General features: G+C 38.1%; 1 protein-coding gene across 3 annotated transcripts in view; it reads right to left on the minus strand.

Moving 5' to 3' along the window:
• TTN (titin) overlaps positions 1–20,725 on the minus strand; it is a gene marked incomplete at both ends in the record, with an annotated part of 282,756 nt that overhangs the window by 209,108 nt on the left and 52,923 nt on the right. The window contains 4 exons of one of the 3 annotated variants that reach the window (XM_079710137.1): positions 398–676; positions 1,470–4,220; positions 15,633–15,677; positions 18,216–18,788. In XM_079710137.1, the coding sequence (XP_079566263.1) occupies positions 398–676; positions 1,470–4,220; positions 15,633–15,677; positions 18,216–18,788 (3,648 nt within the window). Of the gene's footprint in view, positions 1–397; positions 677–1,469; positions 4,221–15,632; positions 15,678–18,215; positions 18,789–19,453; positions 19,829–20,725 lie in introns of all 3 variants that reach the window. The other 2 variants (XM_079710138.1, XM_079710139.1) reach the window with 2 other exon arrangements.

Raw genomic sequence — 20,725 nt, forward strand, 5'->3', positions numbered from 1 at the left:
TGGTTCCAAATTATTACACACATTTGGACATCATTTACTTTTTAGTAGCACCAAACTGTCCTGAAATTTTTTATGCTAGAGGTCAAGCCAGACCATTTAATAAAAAGAACAGAACAAAACAAAAACCCAAACCAAACTATCAGGAGCCACTGCTTGTGTGATTCCTTCACATTGCTCTTGAAATAAAAATTTTTTTTTCTTTAGCTGTTTTTAGAAATATGACTGTAAACAATGACTTCTTGTCTCTCATAGGCTCTGCAGTACCTAGCCACTGTGTTACCATCTTGGCTACTGGTCTCTCCAGTTGGTAGGACAAGTACCTCCTGCACCTCTACAAAAAGTAAAATAGGCAATAACATGAAATGGAATAACTTCCGTGTCAGTGTATGGCATTTACCTGTCACAGTCAGTGTGGCTGTGCAGCTGACACTGCCATACTCGTTGGAAGCTTTGCAGGTGTACTCGCCACAGTCAACAACCTGGGTTCTCAGGATTTCCAGGGTGGAGACATAATTTGCAGACCGAATAGAACACTTGTCACTCTCATAGATTTCTCGGCCAGCTTTGAACCACTGGAAGCGGACACTGGGGGCGCTGTGGATCTCACAGGTGAACTTGGCGAGGTGGCCCAGGGCTACTTCCAGGGGCTCGATTCTCCTCCTGATCACTGGGGCAGCTGCAAAGGGAAGCAGAGCCCATTAGCACGCCTCCTTCTCAGGTACCCCACATTTTTCTTTTCCTTCTAACTTTTGGTGCTGTTAATGGAGTGAAACAGTTGAAATTAGTGAAGTGGATTGCAGCAGTTTAAGACAAGTGACTGGAAAATGAGGAAGATCACTGAAGGCAAAAGAAGACAGTAAGCAGCTTTCAACATATTCAATTGTTACTTTTCAGTGAATTGTGAAAAAATGATTAAAATGATGTGATGCTCTTGGCTTACATGCATAACAACAAGATATATTCTTTAAATAGACCATGCTGACTAGGAACACTGCGAATAATGTGAAAAAACATGATCTACTAAATAAAGTGATGAAGTGAAACAGTAGCAAAAAAGATAATCAAAACAAGAAACACAAATGGACAATTAATCATGGTTATTTTGAAGTTAAGGATGAGACTGGCGATTTCAGGGTAACTAGGTATTCACTGACAGCTTTATATTACATATCATTAAATTATTTTCATATAGAAAGAGACTAAAAAGCATTTATCAGTATTATGAAATATATGAAAATACATTTCATTTCAAAAATAAGTAGTAGTTTAGATATAACATACCACCCAGTAAGGCAGTAAGGGAAAAGGAGGAAAGTTAATAACCATGATTTTGTCTGTGATTTCATTCTTACTCTAAATAAACTGCATTCTGGCAATGGCAGAGATAAGTAAAAATTCAGTGAGGAAACCTAAATCATTACAACCCAGTGAATGTTAGAGCTTGATTCACTGAATCCTTAAAATCCAACCTCTTTTGACTACAGTGAGTTTTGCTGAAGTTGCTGCTTTTCCGTCGTCATTCAAGGCCTCACACATATATTCCCCTTGATGTTCTTCTCTATTTACTTTGTCGATCACTAGCATATATGTCTTTTGATCTTGTAAACACTTGAACTTTTCATCAGAAGGTACCAGTTTACTCTCAAAATACCAATTCACCTCTTTGGCATTTGTTATGGATGACGTGAGGCTTACGGTGTCACCTTCCTTGGCAATCGTGTCCACCAAGGGCGTCTGTACATCAGGACCACCCTCTCTGAGGGAGCTACCTTCAGCCTCCCGTATCTCTAATGTACCAGCCTTCTCAGTACCACCTTCAGAGGATTTCTCTTTTTCCTCTGATGGTTTTGGTATCTCATCCAGTTTTTCATCAGAGACAGCAGCGGAAGCAGTTGTGGCACCCACGGCTTTGACCTGACTTTCCACCTTAAAATAACTTATCTCTTCCTTTAAGACAAGATATTTCGATTCAACCTCTGGTTCAGTGATTGCTTCAACCTTCTGTGGATTAGAAAAAGAATCCATTTCTTCCTGCAAGTCTATTGTGGCTCCTTTCTGAATTCCAGGTTCCTCAGCTGTTAAGATGTTCATTTCCTCACATATTATAGAGCACAAAGCCTCCTTAAGTTCAGTTTTCAAGTTAGCCATTTGAGGATCAATGCCTTCAATAGTGATGGTTAATTCTTCTGTTAGAGACTTCACTGAGGTAATAAAGTAGGTGCACATAATGCGGTTGGGCTCTTGGGTGAAGTCTATGGCCTTGACCTCTACCTGTTCAATGTTTCTTAACCATTCAGAGAAAAGACTCAGCTGCTCACTGGCCACTGCTGCTTGCAAAGCCCTGCGGATCTGAGTTTTCAGGTTTAACCGCTGCTCTTCAGGAATACCAGAAAGCAAACTTTCCTTAGAAAGAAGGTCACTTCCCTGCACCTCCTGCACACCATTTATTGCCACGGGCTCTTTTTCATACTCAGTGGTTTGGTTCGGGGGCATTGCCAAGCTGTCAGAACGCTCTTCCTTAAGCAGTACCTGCTTTTCCTCAGCTGCTAATGGAAACCTTAAGGACTTGCCTTCCTCAACGCTGGCTGCGAAATCTTGCTTTGCACTGTCCAGTTGATCCACACTTTCCATTAAGATTTCACCTTCTGTGCACGTGTGTTCTGAAGGGACCCGGGAGATCATGATGTCAGGATCCTGGAAACTTTCCACGTGTCCCTCAGCTAAGCTCTGATTCAGGATGAGAGCACTTTGCGCCTCTTGCTTTTGAAGGATCACTCTTTGCTCTTTGTCCACTGCGGATACTATCTTTTCTTTTGGTAAAAGTACTTCCTCAGCCACAGAGGTTGGATACGAATGGGCTAGCGTTTCTTCTATTGATGACTGTGGATAACTCCCTTCAGGTTCAGCTAATAAAGTTTGCAGAGACTCAACTGTTAATGAACTAATTTCCTCTACGGACATGGCACTTGGGAAGATTTTTTCAGTATCTGATAGAACCACCTGTAATTCAGGCTCTTGATACATTAGAATATCTTCTTTGGGGAGGGTGTCCTGGGACTGGACAACCTGCAGCTGTACATTGGGAGATGGTTCCTTGATAGGCTGGACATGAATAGTGTCACTGATGGGAAGAAGTTCACTGATGCTTTCAGGAGTGGGCATATCCTGCTCTAACATGACTGTGGATTGCAGTTGCTCAGCTATTAAAGTAACTTGACTGCTCAGTTCATTGGTTTTAACAATATGCTCATAAGAAAGCTGCTGTTTTCCTTCTGCAATTAAAGCAGCTTTCAAAATGGTGTCCTTTACAAGAGCTGCAGTTTCCTGTTCTGAGTCAAGTGCCTCAACTGCAGGGACCGTTAACGACGTCTGGAGAAAATCTTCAGGAGCCTCTGGCATGGACGTTGCTTTACAGGGGGCATCAGTCATCTGTGTGTCTTCCAGAAGCACGAGCAGCTCTGCGGCACAGGTGGATTCACCCCACACATTCTCCGCTTTACAGACATAGAAACCACTATCTTCTTTCTGAGGGTCATTGACGATGAATGTCCCAGAACCATCAGGATTATGAATGATAGTGTAATAAACATTGGTGCAAAGCTGCTTGTTTTCTTTGAACCACAAAACAGTGGGTGCAGGCTCTCCAAGCACCGTGTACTCAAAGATGGCAGGGAGCCCCTGTGCACAGTGAATTGGTTTTAACTCCTTAAGGAAGTAAGGAGGACAAGGACCTTCGAGCTTTTCCAGAGATTTCTCTTCTGCTGATTCTGGTTCTTGGAGCCCCTCTCCTTTGGAATTTATTTTCAGATAGGCACTACATATTGCCTGTCCATATTCATTACTGGCAATACATGTATACTCTCCGTCATCCTCTAATTTGGTGAACAGAATGATCAAGCTGTGATCATTACCGTCAAAAACAAATTTGTAGTCAGCTGAAGGCATTAACATTACTCCATTAAAGAACCACTGAATTTGGGGCTTGGGAATACCAGTGACAGTAACAGACAACTTAGCCACATCCCCTATGCTTATTTCAGCATTTGACACTTCTTTGATGAAAACTGGGACACTGCCTTCCTTTTTGGAATTGAATTTAGTTGAATGAACTGGAGGTTCAGACAAAAGTTCAAGTGTTTCATTTCTATTAGATAACTGAAGGCCAGAGCTAGAGGTTTGAGGTCGTTCTTCCTCAGCAGACAGAAGAGAACTAGAAAACTCTGTATGGGGAAAAATGATTATTATTTTACTATCAATTTTACTTAAACAAACAAAGAAGTCGTCAAAGAATTATGCACCAGTTGATGGCCTTCTTCTGTTTTATTCCTGAAATCATTAGATGATCTTGAGATTAATTTATCAAAAGGCACATTTCTAAAATTTTAACCTTAGATTATTATAGGATTATAAATACTGTACTGATGCAACTTTCAGTCCATTTCATTTGTGTTAAGAGTTTGTAAATTTTAAAGATGTTCTTATGAGTTTTCCTTTGTGATACAGTCCTAATTCTAAAGTTTGAGAAACTGCTGGCTGGCTAAATATTGCTAATCAAAGAATTCAGGATCCAAATGTTTTTCTTTAAAACATAACTTTTAAATAAAAATTCCACTAAATATTAATTAATTAAAAAAGAATTCAGGATCATTTAAATAAATTTCTAAAAAGATCCAGAATTGTTATTTACATTTAGAATTTTCTTGAGTTTAAGAGTGATCTTCATTGTCAAATTCAAGACTGTTTATTTTCAAAATAAAACATCTATGTTCTAGTTACTGCTTATAACTGTTTTCAGTTACTAGAAATGCAAGCCTTCCTTTGCCTGTGTAAATTGCCCTATTACTTCAACAAAGCTTTTATAATGAGGCTTATGTTAAGAAAATGGGAGAATCAGAAATGAGAGAAAACTCCAACATTAAAAATTTAATTATATTTTATTGCATGAGAAATACCTACACAGTATTATTGAACAGGAAAACAAACAGTGAATAACAGATACTCTTTAAACAGTATCATGGACAGGATGAAAGATGTAATTTGATAACAAGGAATTAGCTTTTCATTAAATCTATTAGGTAAATAGAACAGCTCTGTTAATAATAGTTTTATTACCTTACCTAGAGCAGTTTTACTATTGTATTAGTTTACTCTACTTGCATCACATGGAATAGTCTTATGCTTTAATTCAAATGTATAAGCAGTAAAAGGCAGGACTCCAGTATCTGTTGGCTTATATAAATATACTGGTAAAACTTACCTATAACATGTAGCATACAAACTCAGTTATTATTATTTCAGTTAGTAAGCTGTAAAAACATTGATTAATTTCACATACCAAAGGTGACCACTTAACATTTAATCTATAATATATCACTCATGTCAGCTATCCCTTTTCACTTGAACTCCCAAAATATCTGTAAAGGGGGTGAATGTCAGTATAGCGAAAATACCCCTACTCACTAACATGTTGAAATATTTTCAATTGTTTCTCCTTTCTTCTAAACATGGTATATTAACTATACGAAAGATACTAGATGAAATTCAAGAGTCCTGAAACATGAAAGGTGTAGTTAAAAATACGTGTAGTAATAGCAGCTAATAATTATGTCTAAACTCTACTATGCATAAAACAATGAATTCTTTATCCAGCATCAGAGAAATTCATATTTCAGGCTTTTAAGTTATATGCCATTGAGTCAGAAAATAAAAAATTCCATTTAATTATCTACAACAATTAATAAGTAAGCCAAGGGTGGGCAAGGCTTATTTTTCTTTATTCAGTCATTGTTATTCTGAATATCCTCAAGTGCAATGAATTTAAGACTAACAGAATTCTAATGAGCAAAATCAAATGAAGCCCACCTTTTTATAAGCATAAAAGTATAGTTTTCAGCCCTTACTGCCAATCCAATATGGCACTAAAACTTTTTTTTTCTTTTCTTTCTTTTTTTTTAAGAACAGGTTCGAACTATTGTTATGCTGTATGTTTGGGTAAAGTGTGCTTATCATGTTTGTCATGACCTGAATTTCTAATTTATTTAAACATCCATTATGTGACTCAGAGTAGAATAAATCCTTAAGTCCCTAAACTATAGAATTAGTTTTATTTCAGGGATTTATGATGTGATATATTAGATATATATATTATATAATATATATATATATTATATTATATATAATAATATACATATAATATATAATATATATTATAATATATATTATGATGTGATATATTATAATGTGATATATAGATATATATCATATCTATAATTATTATCACAGATATTGTCTGCTCACTGGTTGAAACAGAAATGATTGTTCCACAATAGCGTATCTATCTTGATGAGTTATGGTGACTCAAAGAAAGCAAAGCGAATGTTCTTTGGGGGGTGGGGTGGGTGGGGTGTAAGCCTGACTGCTCTGTCTATATCCTACACATTCTCCCAGTTTCTTCTTTAATTTGAAAGGCTTTTAGGGAAGTCCCATTGTGGGAATAAAAAATTTGACAGAAGAAGCATAATAAACATGATTGGATATATGGATTCTCTTGAAAATTAAATTTAAATTAAATGATTCATGTTTTAGAATTAAAGTAAAATTAATGTATTTAATATGACCATGTTATGTAAAAATTGCTCAATGCAGGGGAGAAAATAGCCATTAGGTGACAGTAATTTACATAGTTGGAGGAAGAGAAGTCTTACAATCAAATTACTATATTCTATTATTCCTCTTGTCATCTGTTGCAAAACTAAAATGTATTCCGAATTATATTAAGAAAAGTTACCACTGGGATGACACAGAATCATAGTTCAACAATCACCTCTGTGGTCTTTTGGTCTAACCCTTCGTTTTCAGGTAAGAAAAAACTAAGTTTCCTTATGTTTATTACAGCTTATATGAGAAGATTTAGTTCACAGTGGCACATAGGTACGTTAAGGATTTTGTGAATTTACTATAATTATAATTTTGAAAAACAAAAACAGCCACTTTAGAAACATATATGTTTATACATCTTAAATTTGAATGCTTATTAATTTCTAGTTTTAAAAATAAAATTCAAAGAAAATGACAGGAAAGCTAATTATCTTGTTATTTGTATATAATCTGAAATACAAATTACCATATTGCTTCAATACTAGAGATGTCCCACCTTCTTTTTCTAAATTTTAAAGATTCTGAAATTGTACTGCAGCTTAAAATTTATATATAAATGTAATATACTAGTTTCTTGTCCCATCCCCAGTCCAGTATCAAATTAGTGCTGCATTTTACACTTAACGCTATCTCAGAAATTGAGAAAATGAGGTAGTTCCAAAAGTGGAAAGATATTTATTTGCATATTCTGCAAATGTCTAGGTGAATTCTACCCACCAAGAGAGCACCATTGGTCCCTTCAAAAGCAGCAAGAGTTAAAACACTTAAGAAGAGGGATATTAATAATGAAAATATTTTTTAAAGAGCTAAAAATAAATATGAAGATTGCAAGGTAAAACAGATTATAGAGTTAGTTACCAATTGGGCAAAGCCGGTTTCTGTTGCTGCTTGGTTTGTTCGAAGTCTGAGTAAATAAGCATGTATTTGGGTGCAAGAGAGTTATCGTTTCCAAAATGACTTATACTCAGGGCAGAGAGATTTTACCTTACCAATTTGTCTGTGTAGTCATCTGACATGGTCTTCCATTTCACATTTTACTTGACATACAGAGTTTATCTGCTAAAAGAGAATGCATTCTGCTGAAGGACTTTATGGAGTAGAAGGAGAATAAAGTAGAAGTACCAACGATTAGGTAGCCAAGGAGATGTTTAATAGTGTTTGATGATTCACAGCAGAATTGACACAGGTGATAATTCCACAGTTTAGATAATAGAATACTTACATGTATTACAAACATGAGATTTCCACATAGAGAAATGGTTTTCCCTGGGGTTTTTCAATGTAATGTGTTCAAATAGAGTAGACGTATTTGGAGATTTATTAGAACTATATAATTTGGAAAGTGTGAAAGCATTCAAGTGAGTTCTCATCATTATGGGGGCACTAACACATCACATGAGGAGCTTTAAATTAGGGTGAGCACTGCACAGGCCTCAGCCATGCCCGATTTGTTCGTAGCTACACACCTGTACTCACCTTCGTCCTCCTTCACTAAGCTTGTTATGAACAGGTTGTGGAACCCTATGCCACTTTCCTCGGCACTGAACCTTGTTCCTTGCACCAATCTCCCATCTTTGTACCAGTAAACCGTGGGCCTCGGAGAGCCACGGACTAAACACTGGAAATAAGCTGCTGTACCTAACGGTGCAGAGCAGTCAGAAATACCTTTGATAAACCTGGGAGGCCCTTCCTCCACCTGAAATTCAAAAAAGCTGTCTGAATATCTGTTCCTTAAGACTAATTCTTCCTTCACACTGCTCAATGTCACTTTACTTTTCTTTGACAGCAGAGCCAACATTTCGGAATCTCCCATGGTGAGGAATCCCCGACAGATAGCCTCCCCTACATAATTCACAGCTCTGCACCGGTACGTTGCGCTATCGGAAAGACAGACGTTGCGAATCTTAAGGGTGTGACTTCCCTTCTCCTCACTAATCACGTATTTAGCATCATCTGGCTCAATACACATATATTCTTTATACCATTTCACTTCAGGAGTTGGGATGCCGATGACTGAACATTTGAACACAGCGTCTGAGTTTTCTGGAATTCTAAAATCACAAATAGGCATTATAAAGCGAGGAGGCATTTCAAATACTTCTAAGTCAATTTTTAAATCTTTGTCTTCTTCCTCCCTTGAAGCCATACTTGGATCTGCTAAATTCAATGGGAGAACATCCAGACTCACCACCATGCTTTTATGATCAGGAGTAAATTCAGGAACTGTGACTATTTTCACTTGCTTCTCAAATTCTTTAACATCTTTTTCACTTAATTCAACTTCCAGGACAATTTCTTGAGGAGAAGGGGTTCTTGATGACCCAGTGTTTTCCAAATCGAACTCCATGACATGCTGATGTGTTACTGGAGGTGGGAGGGCCACTGCTCTCTCTTTTGGGGGCACAATGTCTACATGTGCAAAGCTCTTTGCTTCCCCTATGATGTTTACAGCATGGCACATGTACTCGCCTCCCTCTCCTTTTTGAATGTTAGCGATTTCCAAAGAACACACATTATGCACCCTTTCTATTTTGATTCTTTCATCTGGCTCTAGCAAAGATTTATTTCGATACCATTTCACACCAGGAACTGGAAGGCCCTCAACTTCAACAATGAAGCCCAAGGTTGTGTTTTCATAGATCTTCCTTTTGGTCAGAGGTTCAATAAAAGATGGAGGCATTTCATTGTCTTTTGGTTCAATGGCTTCATTGGGCGTGCCAAAGGAATCAGAACGCCATAATTCATAAGCTGAGCATCTCTCTTCTGTAGGTGTGTTGAAATGCTCACTTGATGGACTGTCCTCCCTTTCTAGTTTTGATGGGCACCTTTTAAAGATCCCAGTGGGGTTTGGTCCTCCAGTAGGAATAGAATATCTTTCAATTGTTTCTCCTCCTAAAGGTGTAGAATATCTCTCTAGTGTCTCCCCTGAGGGCGTGGAATACCTCTCTAAGGTCTCTCCAGGAGGTGTGGAATATCTCTCCAGGGTGTCTCCTGGGGGTGTGGAGTATCTCTCCAGGGTCTCTCCTGGAGGTGTGGAGTATCTCTCCAGGGTCTCTCCTGGAGGTGTGGAGTATCTCTCCAGGGTCTCTCCTGGGGATGTGGAACACCTTTCTGCTACCTTGCCTTCGGAAGGTGTTGAGTACCTTTCAGTAGCTTCCTCTAAAGGTGTGGTCCTTTCAATAGTCTTACCTCCTAAATTTGTTGAGGATTTTTTAGCTGTGTCTATAGGAGCAAGATACAAATCAGGAGACTTTGGAGTTTCAAAATGTTCAACAGAGGATGGTGGGGTATAAAACTGATCTAGCTCAGAGAGTGCTTCACTGCTTGTACTTCCCACATCAATTGAAATATCAGATTCAGGAGAAAATGGGCGTCCCAGTGATTCCTGTTGTTGGTTGTAGTACTCATACACAGTGCTGAAAGTTACTTCTTCGACCTCCATTGATGTGACTGATTCACTCTGGACAAGATCTGCCTTGTGCTTGGTGTCTGCAGTCTCAGGAACTTCACGCTTTCCAGCAGCCAGTAAGTACTGTGTTAGGGAGGTCTCACATTCCATTACCTCCGTTGTGTGTGCCTCATCCAACTTAGGAGGGTTTTCAGAAAAACAAGTTTCTATCTTTTCTCTTTCAGTACTAGAGAAAGAAGTTTCATTCTGAACTTGAATTTCTTCATAACATTTTTCTTTTCCAGGAGCATCCACTTTCTCACCCATTTGTTCATTTGGATTCCGTTGTTCCTCAGTCATCAAGAATGGAAAGTGCTGACTCAGGGAAATTTTTCTGCGGCACGTGTCTGCTTCCTGAACATCACTTATGTGGTCTCCCAAAATTCCAGCAGCATATCCCTGCGTCCCTCCATCTTGCTTTTGAAATGATGCCAACCCTGGTTCCAAACTATGCTCCTCCTCCTTTTTACAAACCTCTATAAGCTTTTCCTCACTTGCTTTTTTCACATGCGAAATGAAACTCCTATCCCCATTTTTCTCAGAAATATCAGTTTTTCCTACATCTGTGGATGAGGTTGAAAGTAGCGCACACGATTCACTATGGATCTCTTCAGAAATAGTTTTAAGAGAAATATCAGTATTTACAATTTCTAAATTTTGTTCCTGCATATGTTTTTCCAGATAAGAGGCATTTTCATCACTACCACTTTTCTCCCTCACAGTCCTATCTAAAAACTCCTTACTGGAAGAAATCTCTGGATTGGTAAATATGTTACTTTGTGCGCTTTGAGAGGTATTCTGTGTATCAGATTGTAATGTTTCAGTGCTAGGAACTTCCTCTTTATATGGTGTTTCCTGCTGTTGCCTAGTTTCTTGCTCTTGAAACTCCTCAGCTGCGTCTCCTAAATGAGAATACATTTGTTTTAGATCAAATACAATGCTCTCAGCCTCGGTTGTTTCAGAAGCAGGATGCTGGGTTTGAAAATAAGCTTCTTCTGATTGATCACTATCTAGTCTAACTTCTTGAAATTTTACATCCGCATTTTCTATTTGAGCATGAAATTGCTTTAGGTCAAATGTAATAGGTGCTTCATGTTCAGTCCTTTCAGAAACTGCAGATTGATCTGTAAGACCTACTTCCTTTTGTTGTTCCCTCTCTTGTAATTCAAATACCTTATGAGTTTGAGAAGAAAGCAGCTTTAAATTCATTACAATGTTAGATGAATCTTGCTCAGTGTTTGGAGGCATTTCCTCTGCCTGATGCATATTTGTATTTAGGTTACTTGATCTTGATTTTCTTTGCTTTAAGGGAAAGTCTTTGTCATCAAGCTTCTTTTGAGGAGGATTCACAAATGATTTCTTGGTAGGTCTCTTTTCTAGAACGCCTTTTCCTATGTGTTGTAACTTTTCAAATGCAATGATTCTATGCCTCACCTTTTTTCCTGGGTAGTATCTCCCTTCACCAAAGGGTTCTTCGTATACAATGATGGACGATTCTTTTGTATTGTAACCATCAGAAGTTCTCTCAGAGTGGATATTTGATAAATAGTCACTTTGGGCATATTCTTGCACGTTTTCCCTTTCTGGTCCACCAAGTTTCTCCAAATCATTTCTTACTTCTTTCCTAATTTTAACTTCACTGAAATCATCAACAAATGGATAGACAGTCCCCTCTGCTTGGTGTAGCTTTGATTTTTCATTTACACGTTCCTCTTTCTCTTCATCCTGACATTGTATGAGTTCAGCTCGGAGAGGCTTGTTGATTGTTATGGATCTAGAAGCACCGTGCATAAATATGGGCAGTTTTTCTCTAGAAGATGTGCAAGAAACCTGGCTTTTCTGGTCTATCTGTTCAATTGTCTCAAGGCTTTGAAAATATTCTCCTATAGAATATTCTTTTATATTGGATTGGGGAGTAAAAGGACCGGCTGGATAATCATAAAAGTGTGCCCTTACAGATTCTCCCTGAATGTGTTGATCTTTGGAATATTTGGCATAAATTCCACCCATATTTTCTAATTGACTATATTCCCTGTGAGTGACAGGTTCCACTGTTAGATCTGAAACACTCTCAACCATTCCTGAACTGTTTTCAGCAACACATTCATATTTTCCAGAATCTTGAGAATTAACATCATTAATGTATAACCTGTGGCTACAATTAACTTCTTCAAACTGGAACTTCTGGTTCTGCTTTAAAAGGACTCCATTGTGGAACCATGTCACAGCTGGTTTAGGCTCACCAGACAGTGAACATTCAAGGACTATGGAATCCCCTTCTCTACAACTGGCATGCTTTGGCATTTCTTGTAACACTTCTGGCGGCTCGTTAGTAATATCAGATGAAAATATAAATTTGTGCTTTGGTGACCGAGTAGCCTCATCTTGAGGTGTTGCTTTAGGCTCCAACTCCTCCAGTTGAAACAACTCTCTTGACTCTTTATCCTGTTCTGGGGTAGGAGTAGCTGCCGTTATCTGAATTTCTACAGGAAAGGAAAGCAGTTCTATGTCTGCAGAGGGAGGAACTGGTGGGTTAGCTTTTAACATATGGAGACTTGTTTGGCCTTCTTGTCTCAGAGATGGAGGAACGCCTTTTGCTTGGTCAAACACCAATGTCAGCTCCTCTTCCTCATCAGTGTAGTCATGCAACACTGGGACCCTATGTGCTTCGACATCATGCCTTTGTTTTGACTTCACTTTAAGTACACCGGTTGTTTTTACTGTTCCGTATTGGTTAAACAGCACACAGGTAATGAAACCTTCATTTTGAGGATGGACAGAAGAAAAGGTTAACGTTGAATAGTTTTTGAAGGTCTGAGTGATAAAGCCTCGATTACATGGGATTGGTATATCATTGTTATACCATGTCACTATGGGTTGAGGATATCCTTGAAAATGACACACAAATTCACAGCTATCACCTTCATAAACTTCTTGAGGTTCAATTTCTTGAAGAAATGAAGGTGGGCAACGTTGTGGATGTTTCTGGAAAGAATTTTCAAAAAATCTTGTGGTTTTTTCTTCCTGTTCGGTTTTGAATTCATCGACTTTTGTGGAAGTGGAGTGTTGAAATTCTCTCAAATCATCTTTTCTTATTCTATCAATATCTAATGCTTCACTTTCTTGAATATTTACAACTGCACCAAAAGATTCACTGGTGTATGGTATAGTAACTTGAGACACCTTTTCAGGGGTCTCATATATTTCCTCATTCTTACTTACATTTATGATATCTTTAGATGACTCTACAATTTCCGTTTGGGTCATAAGTTTCTCAAGTTGTTCTCTTGCTTGGATATTCTCATTTACTAGAATCCTACCATATAAATGGTCCCTTGATAGACTTTCTCTTAGGAATGCCTCTTGGCTCATTCTCATTTCAGTCTGGAGAATTTCCTCATCAACAGTAGTTTGAAAGCTTGTGGGAGGTTCTCCAGATTCTACATTTTGATCCATTAGATTAGGAAGGACCTGTGGATCTTGGACAATACCCTCAGTTGAATTATCTACCTTATCCCTATTGTCAGCTAGATCAGATACAGACCTGCTTTTTATTTCCTCTCGAGAGAACAGAACGTCTTTATCACTGTCTTCACTTCTCAAAGTTCTTGAACTTATTTCAGATGACATATCTAACAAAGATAATTTCTTTTTCTCCATTAACATTTTTCTAGCCTCCCGTAAATGCTGCAATTTCATTTTGGTCTCTTCATCCAGGAAACTTTCACCAACATTAAGCCATCCCCTTGTGTCAGATTTACTTTCTAAATATTCTTCATCATACATTAAATCTGTTTTCCTGCCAGGACTTACTGTTTTAAAATGTATAGTTCGCATGATTCCCTGTTGTTCTGCGTCTTGTTTCTTGTTAAAGGGAGAGCCAGTAAACCTCAGGTCAACCTTTAATCTATCTTCTCTCCTTTCAACTAAAGCCTCCATATTTCCATGTGTCTGTTCTGCCCTTTTCAGAAATTCTAAATATTTCTCATCTTGCCCTTTTTCAATAACAACCAACGATGCAGTTGATTCAGCAGACCCTTCACTATTAATTGCTAATAATCTATAACTTCCAGTATCTCTGTCTTGGACCCTTTTAACCTCTAAGCTGGAAGAGTGATGATGTAAATCACTCTTTGTTTTTATAACCCGTCGAAGACCTGTTGGGATAGGTCGATTGTTATGAAACCAAGTCATTTCTGGAGTTGGACAGGCAATTAATCTACATGTAAAAACAACAGGTTCACCCTCAAAAACATATTTAAACATAAGCTTTTGGGTAAAAGAAGGCTTGAAATATTTGGGCCAGGAGCTTGTAGATGATATTCTACTTGCATATCTTTTAGCAGCCATGGAGCTGTGGTCTATGTCTTCAGAATCTGAGAAGGCAACACGGGTATCTCTTTCTGAATGTCCAGATGCTTCCTCAGAGAACAATTCTGAAAAAAAGTTCAATTATAAAGCATTTTACTATTTTCCATAGTATTTGAAAAAGTTGAAAATAAATGAAATTGCAAAATAGGAAATGAAATAAAGTGCATGCTACAGATTCTCACAAATCCATAAAAAATTTCACTCACCATATTTGTTCGAATAAACGCAACACCATGCTCTGTTTAAAAGATTCTGACACGAAAATCGTTCGTTGTCTGGTCTTTTCTTCAAACTGCTGAAATTTCTTCTTGAACAAGCAAAAATGCATTTCAAAATAACATGTTCCTGTGCATATTTGTTCTGAGAGCAGGAAAACTGTCCTTTTGATGGCTAAGAGGAAAATCTTACCTGACTTGCAGAGAGTGGAATAAACGCCCTTTCTGATCCTTTTGATTATAGATTAAATTATTGTATTTTTGGAGAATTAACTATTTAAGATATATATACGAGAACTATAACCATAAATGATTAGCTAAAATAAAATAAAATGAGAAGGCGTTTATTCGAACTAATACAGCCATAAAGTCACGATGTTATGCAAAGAAAAGCAGGCAATAAGGATCACATAAGGCAGCTATCTGCAAGCCAGTGTAAGAGACATATCAATGTTAAAATGATGTATGTGCATGAAGTGTAAACCAGAATGGGAATGTAACATTTTCACACACCCTAAATAAAAAAGCATCTCAATGATAATTCATTCATGATGTTGCATTCTGAGAATGACAGCTAGGTTATTGTCTATTGTTCAATTTAATTCACTGTGATTTTGAAAACAAACTTCTAGTTCATGATTTCATGCATTAAGATGACAACCTTTTCTAATACACGCTTTTGAAAATGGCTGCAAACATGAAGTTGATTATGGCTGATAAATTTTAAATATAAGATTTTAAATTACCATAAAACAAATTACTGTGAAATGCATGTAACTATCAGCATACTAAACCAGGCATGCAACACAGTAATATATACTGTAGGAGATATATTTGTACATCTATGACATTTTTCTCAATACTACTAACAGAAGGCAGCTCAAGGATTCTATTAATCCTTCAGAATTTCTACTTAAATCTCACATTCAGTATAACCATACCTTTCATCTCCATCTCAATCTGCTCATGCAACATTGATTCAGGAGCTAGAATGCAAAAACAAGAGATTTTCATGATTAATTCCATGTACTTTCTGCCTCAATTCATGATTCATACAATTACAATTTTCTCTTTACTATAATAGAAAACTACATCCCCCAAATGCACCCCCCAAAATCCATGCCAAACAAATCAATGAACTGATAAAGTACATGACAATGATGAAAGATTTTAAAACATTTTTATTTTAGGTTCTCTATGAAATTTCCACTTTTAGTTCCACAATTCCCCATGCCTTTTACATGCACTGAGAAAAGCAATCCACAAACAAAAGGAATATTTCTTTTTTAATGTCTTGTTGACTGATTACTTGCTAGGAGATGAAATCACATTTAGAAGGAACATGCATTTTCTAACTTGCCACTTTAAACTGAGGGCCATTCTCAGCTTTCCCTGCAGAATTAAGAGTTTTCTGCTAGTAAATACTCCTTTGATTTGAACCACCTTTAAAACATCACACGAAGTCCAATTATATGTTAAAGAGCAGAACAAAGAGCCCTCAACTTAAAATTACTTTTATTACATAAGGAAAAGTCTCAGCCTTTAGACACAATCATCTCTGGGTGGCTTCGGAGAAAGCAGGTGCTCAGGTAACACTCTCATTCTCCCATCTGCGTGACACAAATCAGTGTGCTTGCCGCCCTGGCTTCTCAGTTCCTTGTGGTCTTTGGCATGAAGTTACTGACAAACTTGATGTTTTCTTTGATGATGCTCTCTTTACTTCATGGGTTGTTTTAATTTGGGACTCTTTGAGTGTTTTAATACTTTTAGTGTCTGAACCAAGGGTAATTTTGGTAAGTGCTCTGGTTTGCGATTCTTTTGCTAGGTAAGAATAAAGTTTGGAAAAGGAATAAATTAGTTGTGTTTGTAAAACATGTGGAATTTAGAGAAGATGGAATGTCATTAGGATGAGAGGGAAAGCAGCACATTAGTCCCCAAACTAGGATATATCTATGCTTACTATGCACATAAGAACCCTACTCAAACAGACTTACGGGGGTTCACATTCCTACCTGATTTTCATGGATAACTAGCCTATGTAAAATTATTAGGCCCAAATCGAAGAGGAACAGATAAAGACTGGCCTATGTTAGATAATCAGATAACTGTGCCTGATCCTTCACTCTTCAAACTCTGAAAAGTGGCTTCTCTTTTAAATTTCTTAAGTAAGGCAGCCTGGACTTCCCAAGGGAAAAAAAAAATGCTCACGCACCAAGAACATTTTAATAATATAATTGTTGGAACTGAGTGAACTGGAAATCCTGAGGCAAAAATGTCCAGCTCAAATCCACTCTGGGAACATGATGATGAAGCACTGTCCTAGGGCACTAGGTTCTTTAGAAAGCGAGTTGAAAGACCTACATTTCTCCCACCTCCACAACACACCACCTCCCAATTATCTTGCTGTGGAAACCATCACAGTTGTCACCTACGTGACTTGTAGACAACGCCTCCAGAGAGATAGTTTCTTGTGTGATTACTGTGCTAGCCAGCAGCTATGGTGAAACTGAGGGTCAACTTTCTGGATGGTGGAATTTTCTACCTAATTTGCATAATTAGACCTCAGTTCTTGAGCTATTCCTTTCTTAGGCTTTGAAAATTAATCAGAAATAGCTATAGACCAAAATGTCAGATTAAGAAAAAACAAATCCTCCTTTTGGTGAGTGAGGATTGCAGATACATTAAGTGAATTAATGAATCTATCTCAAAATTCAGTGCAGAGATGGCTGTGCACACAGCACTGTATTGCCCCCATTTATCTCTGACGCCTCAACAATAACATGGCCAGATCAGGGAAGAGCTAGAGGCCACAGCTCTCCATAGACCCTTGGAGATGCCTAAACTTCTTCCACCAGTTTTCCTCCATGGGATTCAGTGAAGGTCCTTTGCTGCAGACACACAGCACAGGCTTCTAGTACCTGAAGAATACTTTTCTCATTTTATTAGCATCCAAAAAGAAAGTCCAGGGAGGGAAGGAAGAAGTTATCCTTTGCCCAGACAAATATATTTATGCCCCTTCTAGACACAGTGGTGAATCAAGCACAATAACAACAAAAATAATGATCTTGCTGTGAGATAATTCTACAATTCTGGGAGGATCTGAGACTATAAAGCAGCAGCATTTATTGAGAAATATCTAAAGACTACTAATTTTGGTCCAGACAGTGCCAGGCACAATAATAAATACTCAATAAACACTTGATGAACTCTAACATCTGAACTTTCTTTGGTACACTTCCTAGGTGGCACATTTGGTAAATATTAGAAAAAAGAGCACATACGAAACAAACCTTAACTTCGTGAACTCAGATTTGAAAGTTAAACTTCCTTGAATCTAGACTGGAAAGTTACATGTTCTTAAGTTTGGCCAATGACTTGGCTGACTTTCATAAGTCATTTATGAATAGAGTGCTAATTTAAGGGTATCCTATTTAATATATTCACTGATTCAATCTGCATGATGGAAAAGCTGCATAAAGCGATGAGGATGAAATGAAGCAAGTCAGAGCTAAATATCAAATAACCACCTTCTACTCTTAGTACTGCTGATTTTGTCTTCTCTCCGTACTCATTGTGTACAACGCAGCTGTACAATCCTTGGTCTACCAGCTGAACATTAAATATGGTAAGTGACTGCGTATTGCCATTTTGTGACTGCTTCACTCTCTTAGATTCCTCTATCTTTACACCTTCATGAGTCCAGGTTACGTCAATGGAAGGTTCTTCTAAAACACAGAGGAATTGAGCCATGTTGCCGCACTTTACAGAGAGGTCCTGAAGATACAGGAGAATCCTTGGTGCTTCATCCATTGGCTCTTCAGCACATTTCTCAGATAACTCAGCGCTTTCTGCAATTTGTGAAAGGGATGCAGTACGGTGCAACTCTACATCTCGAATGGATGCAGCTGTGTGGGTGGAACTTTGAGATACACCTTCAAAAACCTGAAATTCGTATTCATATGATGATCCTTGAAATGACTTAATATCGCTTTGGGATATTTTGCTCTCCTGCTTTGTGAAACAGGAATCTGCCACTGCCTGGGACTTGGTGGACTCTCTCACATTTTTCCCAGAACTTTGCCTAGCTAGGGTTTGCACTGTACGATCAAGTGACAAGAAAAAGAAAAGAATATTAGGATCTAAGCTTTGTCACCTGGCTAGGTTAGTAACATAACATGGCATGGAAGATGAAGATGAAAGACGTCACTGTTACTTGGAAGCAGCATGCCAGATGCAGTGTGCTCCAGGATGTCAGGGTCACACAAAAGAAAATTCATTCCCAGTGATCCAGTGACGGACGGATGATGAAGGCTCATGTGGATGCCATACAGTATCTGCTTCCTTCTTTTTGCTGTCATTGCAGCTATCCAGAATGACATAGCCGCTCCCTCTTTTTTTCTGACTCTATTCGGGATATCATTTGTCCTCCCTCCACCATATACTTTATCAAAAATAGGTAGCAAATAAATCATTAATGAGGCAATGATGAGATGTTGTTTAGAAAAGTAAAAATGTCAAGCAAAGTTGATGCCTAACCAAATAATAACTAGTGTAATGCCCAGAACACATACTTCAGTGAGATTTAAAGTACACTGATTAAACTATAATTGAGGACTTAGGGGCACCTGGGTGTTACTTTGTTAATAAATTATGCACTGACCACAATATGCACCAAGACACACAGCAGAGACTCATTAGTAACAGTGGGAGTAGGAGGGATGCAGCAGATCAAAGTCTTTGAAGCAAGCCAGGCTTTCTTTACCTTTTGGAGTCACTGTGAGTATAGCTGCGCAAATGGCTTCCCCAGCACTATTGGCTGCTTTGCAAGAGTACTGCCCGGCATGCTCTGAGTAAGCGTCAACTATAAGCATTAAAGCAATGCCTGTGGACTCCTCAAAATGGAAAACTACATCTTTTGTTGGTAGGATTGGTTGCTGGTTATGCAACCACTGGATTTCTGGCTTGGGAATGCCAGAAACCCTGGCATGGAATCTGACTGTCTCCCCGCTGTGCACCCTGAGGCTTGATAGAGGCTGGATGAAGATGGGCTTTTGGCCAAGGGGCTCCTTCTTAAATGAAACTGATGAAGAGACATGCCATTGAGAGTCTGATGTAACTTCTTCAAGTTTGCTAAATCCTGAAAAGAAGCATGCCAACTTTTAATGTCTTACCCTGCACTGAAACCAGAACTTACTGGGAGTTGTCTACAGATCTGTTGTAAATTTCAATGGTGAACTAGAATCCAGACCAATCCTGATGCCTTGTCAACGTATGTCACTACATACACACATTGATTCAAAGTCACACAAGTTTCCTTCCATTTTCCAGACAAACATGCTGAGACATAACTAGTCTAAGGAACTTCACTACATTGTGCATGAAGGCAGTCATGGAGTATGCAATTAAGTTTAGGTATTCTTGTTTTCTGTTGTGATTTTTTCCCCTCTGGTTGTCAAACCAGCTTTTCTTTTTTGTAAACCACATACGTTGATTATTAAGAAAACCTCTGGTTATAGTAAGTGTTTAAAATCAAGGAAAAAAGCAAAAGTTGCCCTAACTCTTTATGTATTTGTATATGCTTAATATTACAGAGACTAATTTAGCTCAGGAAAAACAGCCTGATTCTATAAAAATACTATCTCATTTTGAATCAAAGTGCTCCCCACCCCGATACCGAGGAAGTGTTTCTGATTGCAGCTGAAGAGCCCCAAGTAACAGAGATGTTAAACCATCTTACAGTGGAGCCCCTCAACCCTCAGGCATTCTTTGAATGCCGGTAAACACATCCAGCTGGTGTACAGACCTGAAATCACCCACTGTAGCTTCTGTGAAATCAGAATTGTGTCAGTACAATGGTCGGATGGTAACACTCTTAGATTTAAAGACATTTTTTTTTTAGAATTTGCATCCTAGCCAGATGAGAAAACGAATCTATCTAATTCTTTAGCATATTTCTCCCCATTCTGATGCATGCTGATCAGGAAGCATGAAAGCTGATGATGAGAGCAACACATTACAAAATTCTATGGAGACA

This window comes from Hyperoodon ampullatus, assembly GCF_949752795.1.
Source record: "Hyperoodon ampullatus genome assembly, chromosome: 8".
NCBI lineage: Eukaryota > Metazoa > Chordata > Mammalia > Artiodactyla > Ziphiidae > Hyperoodon > Hyperoodon ampullatus.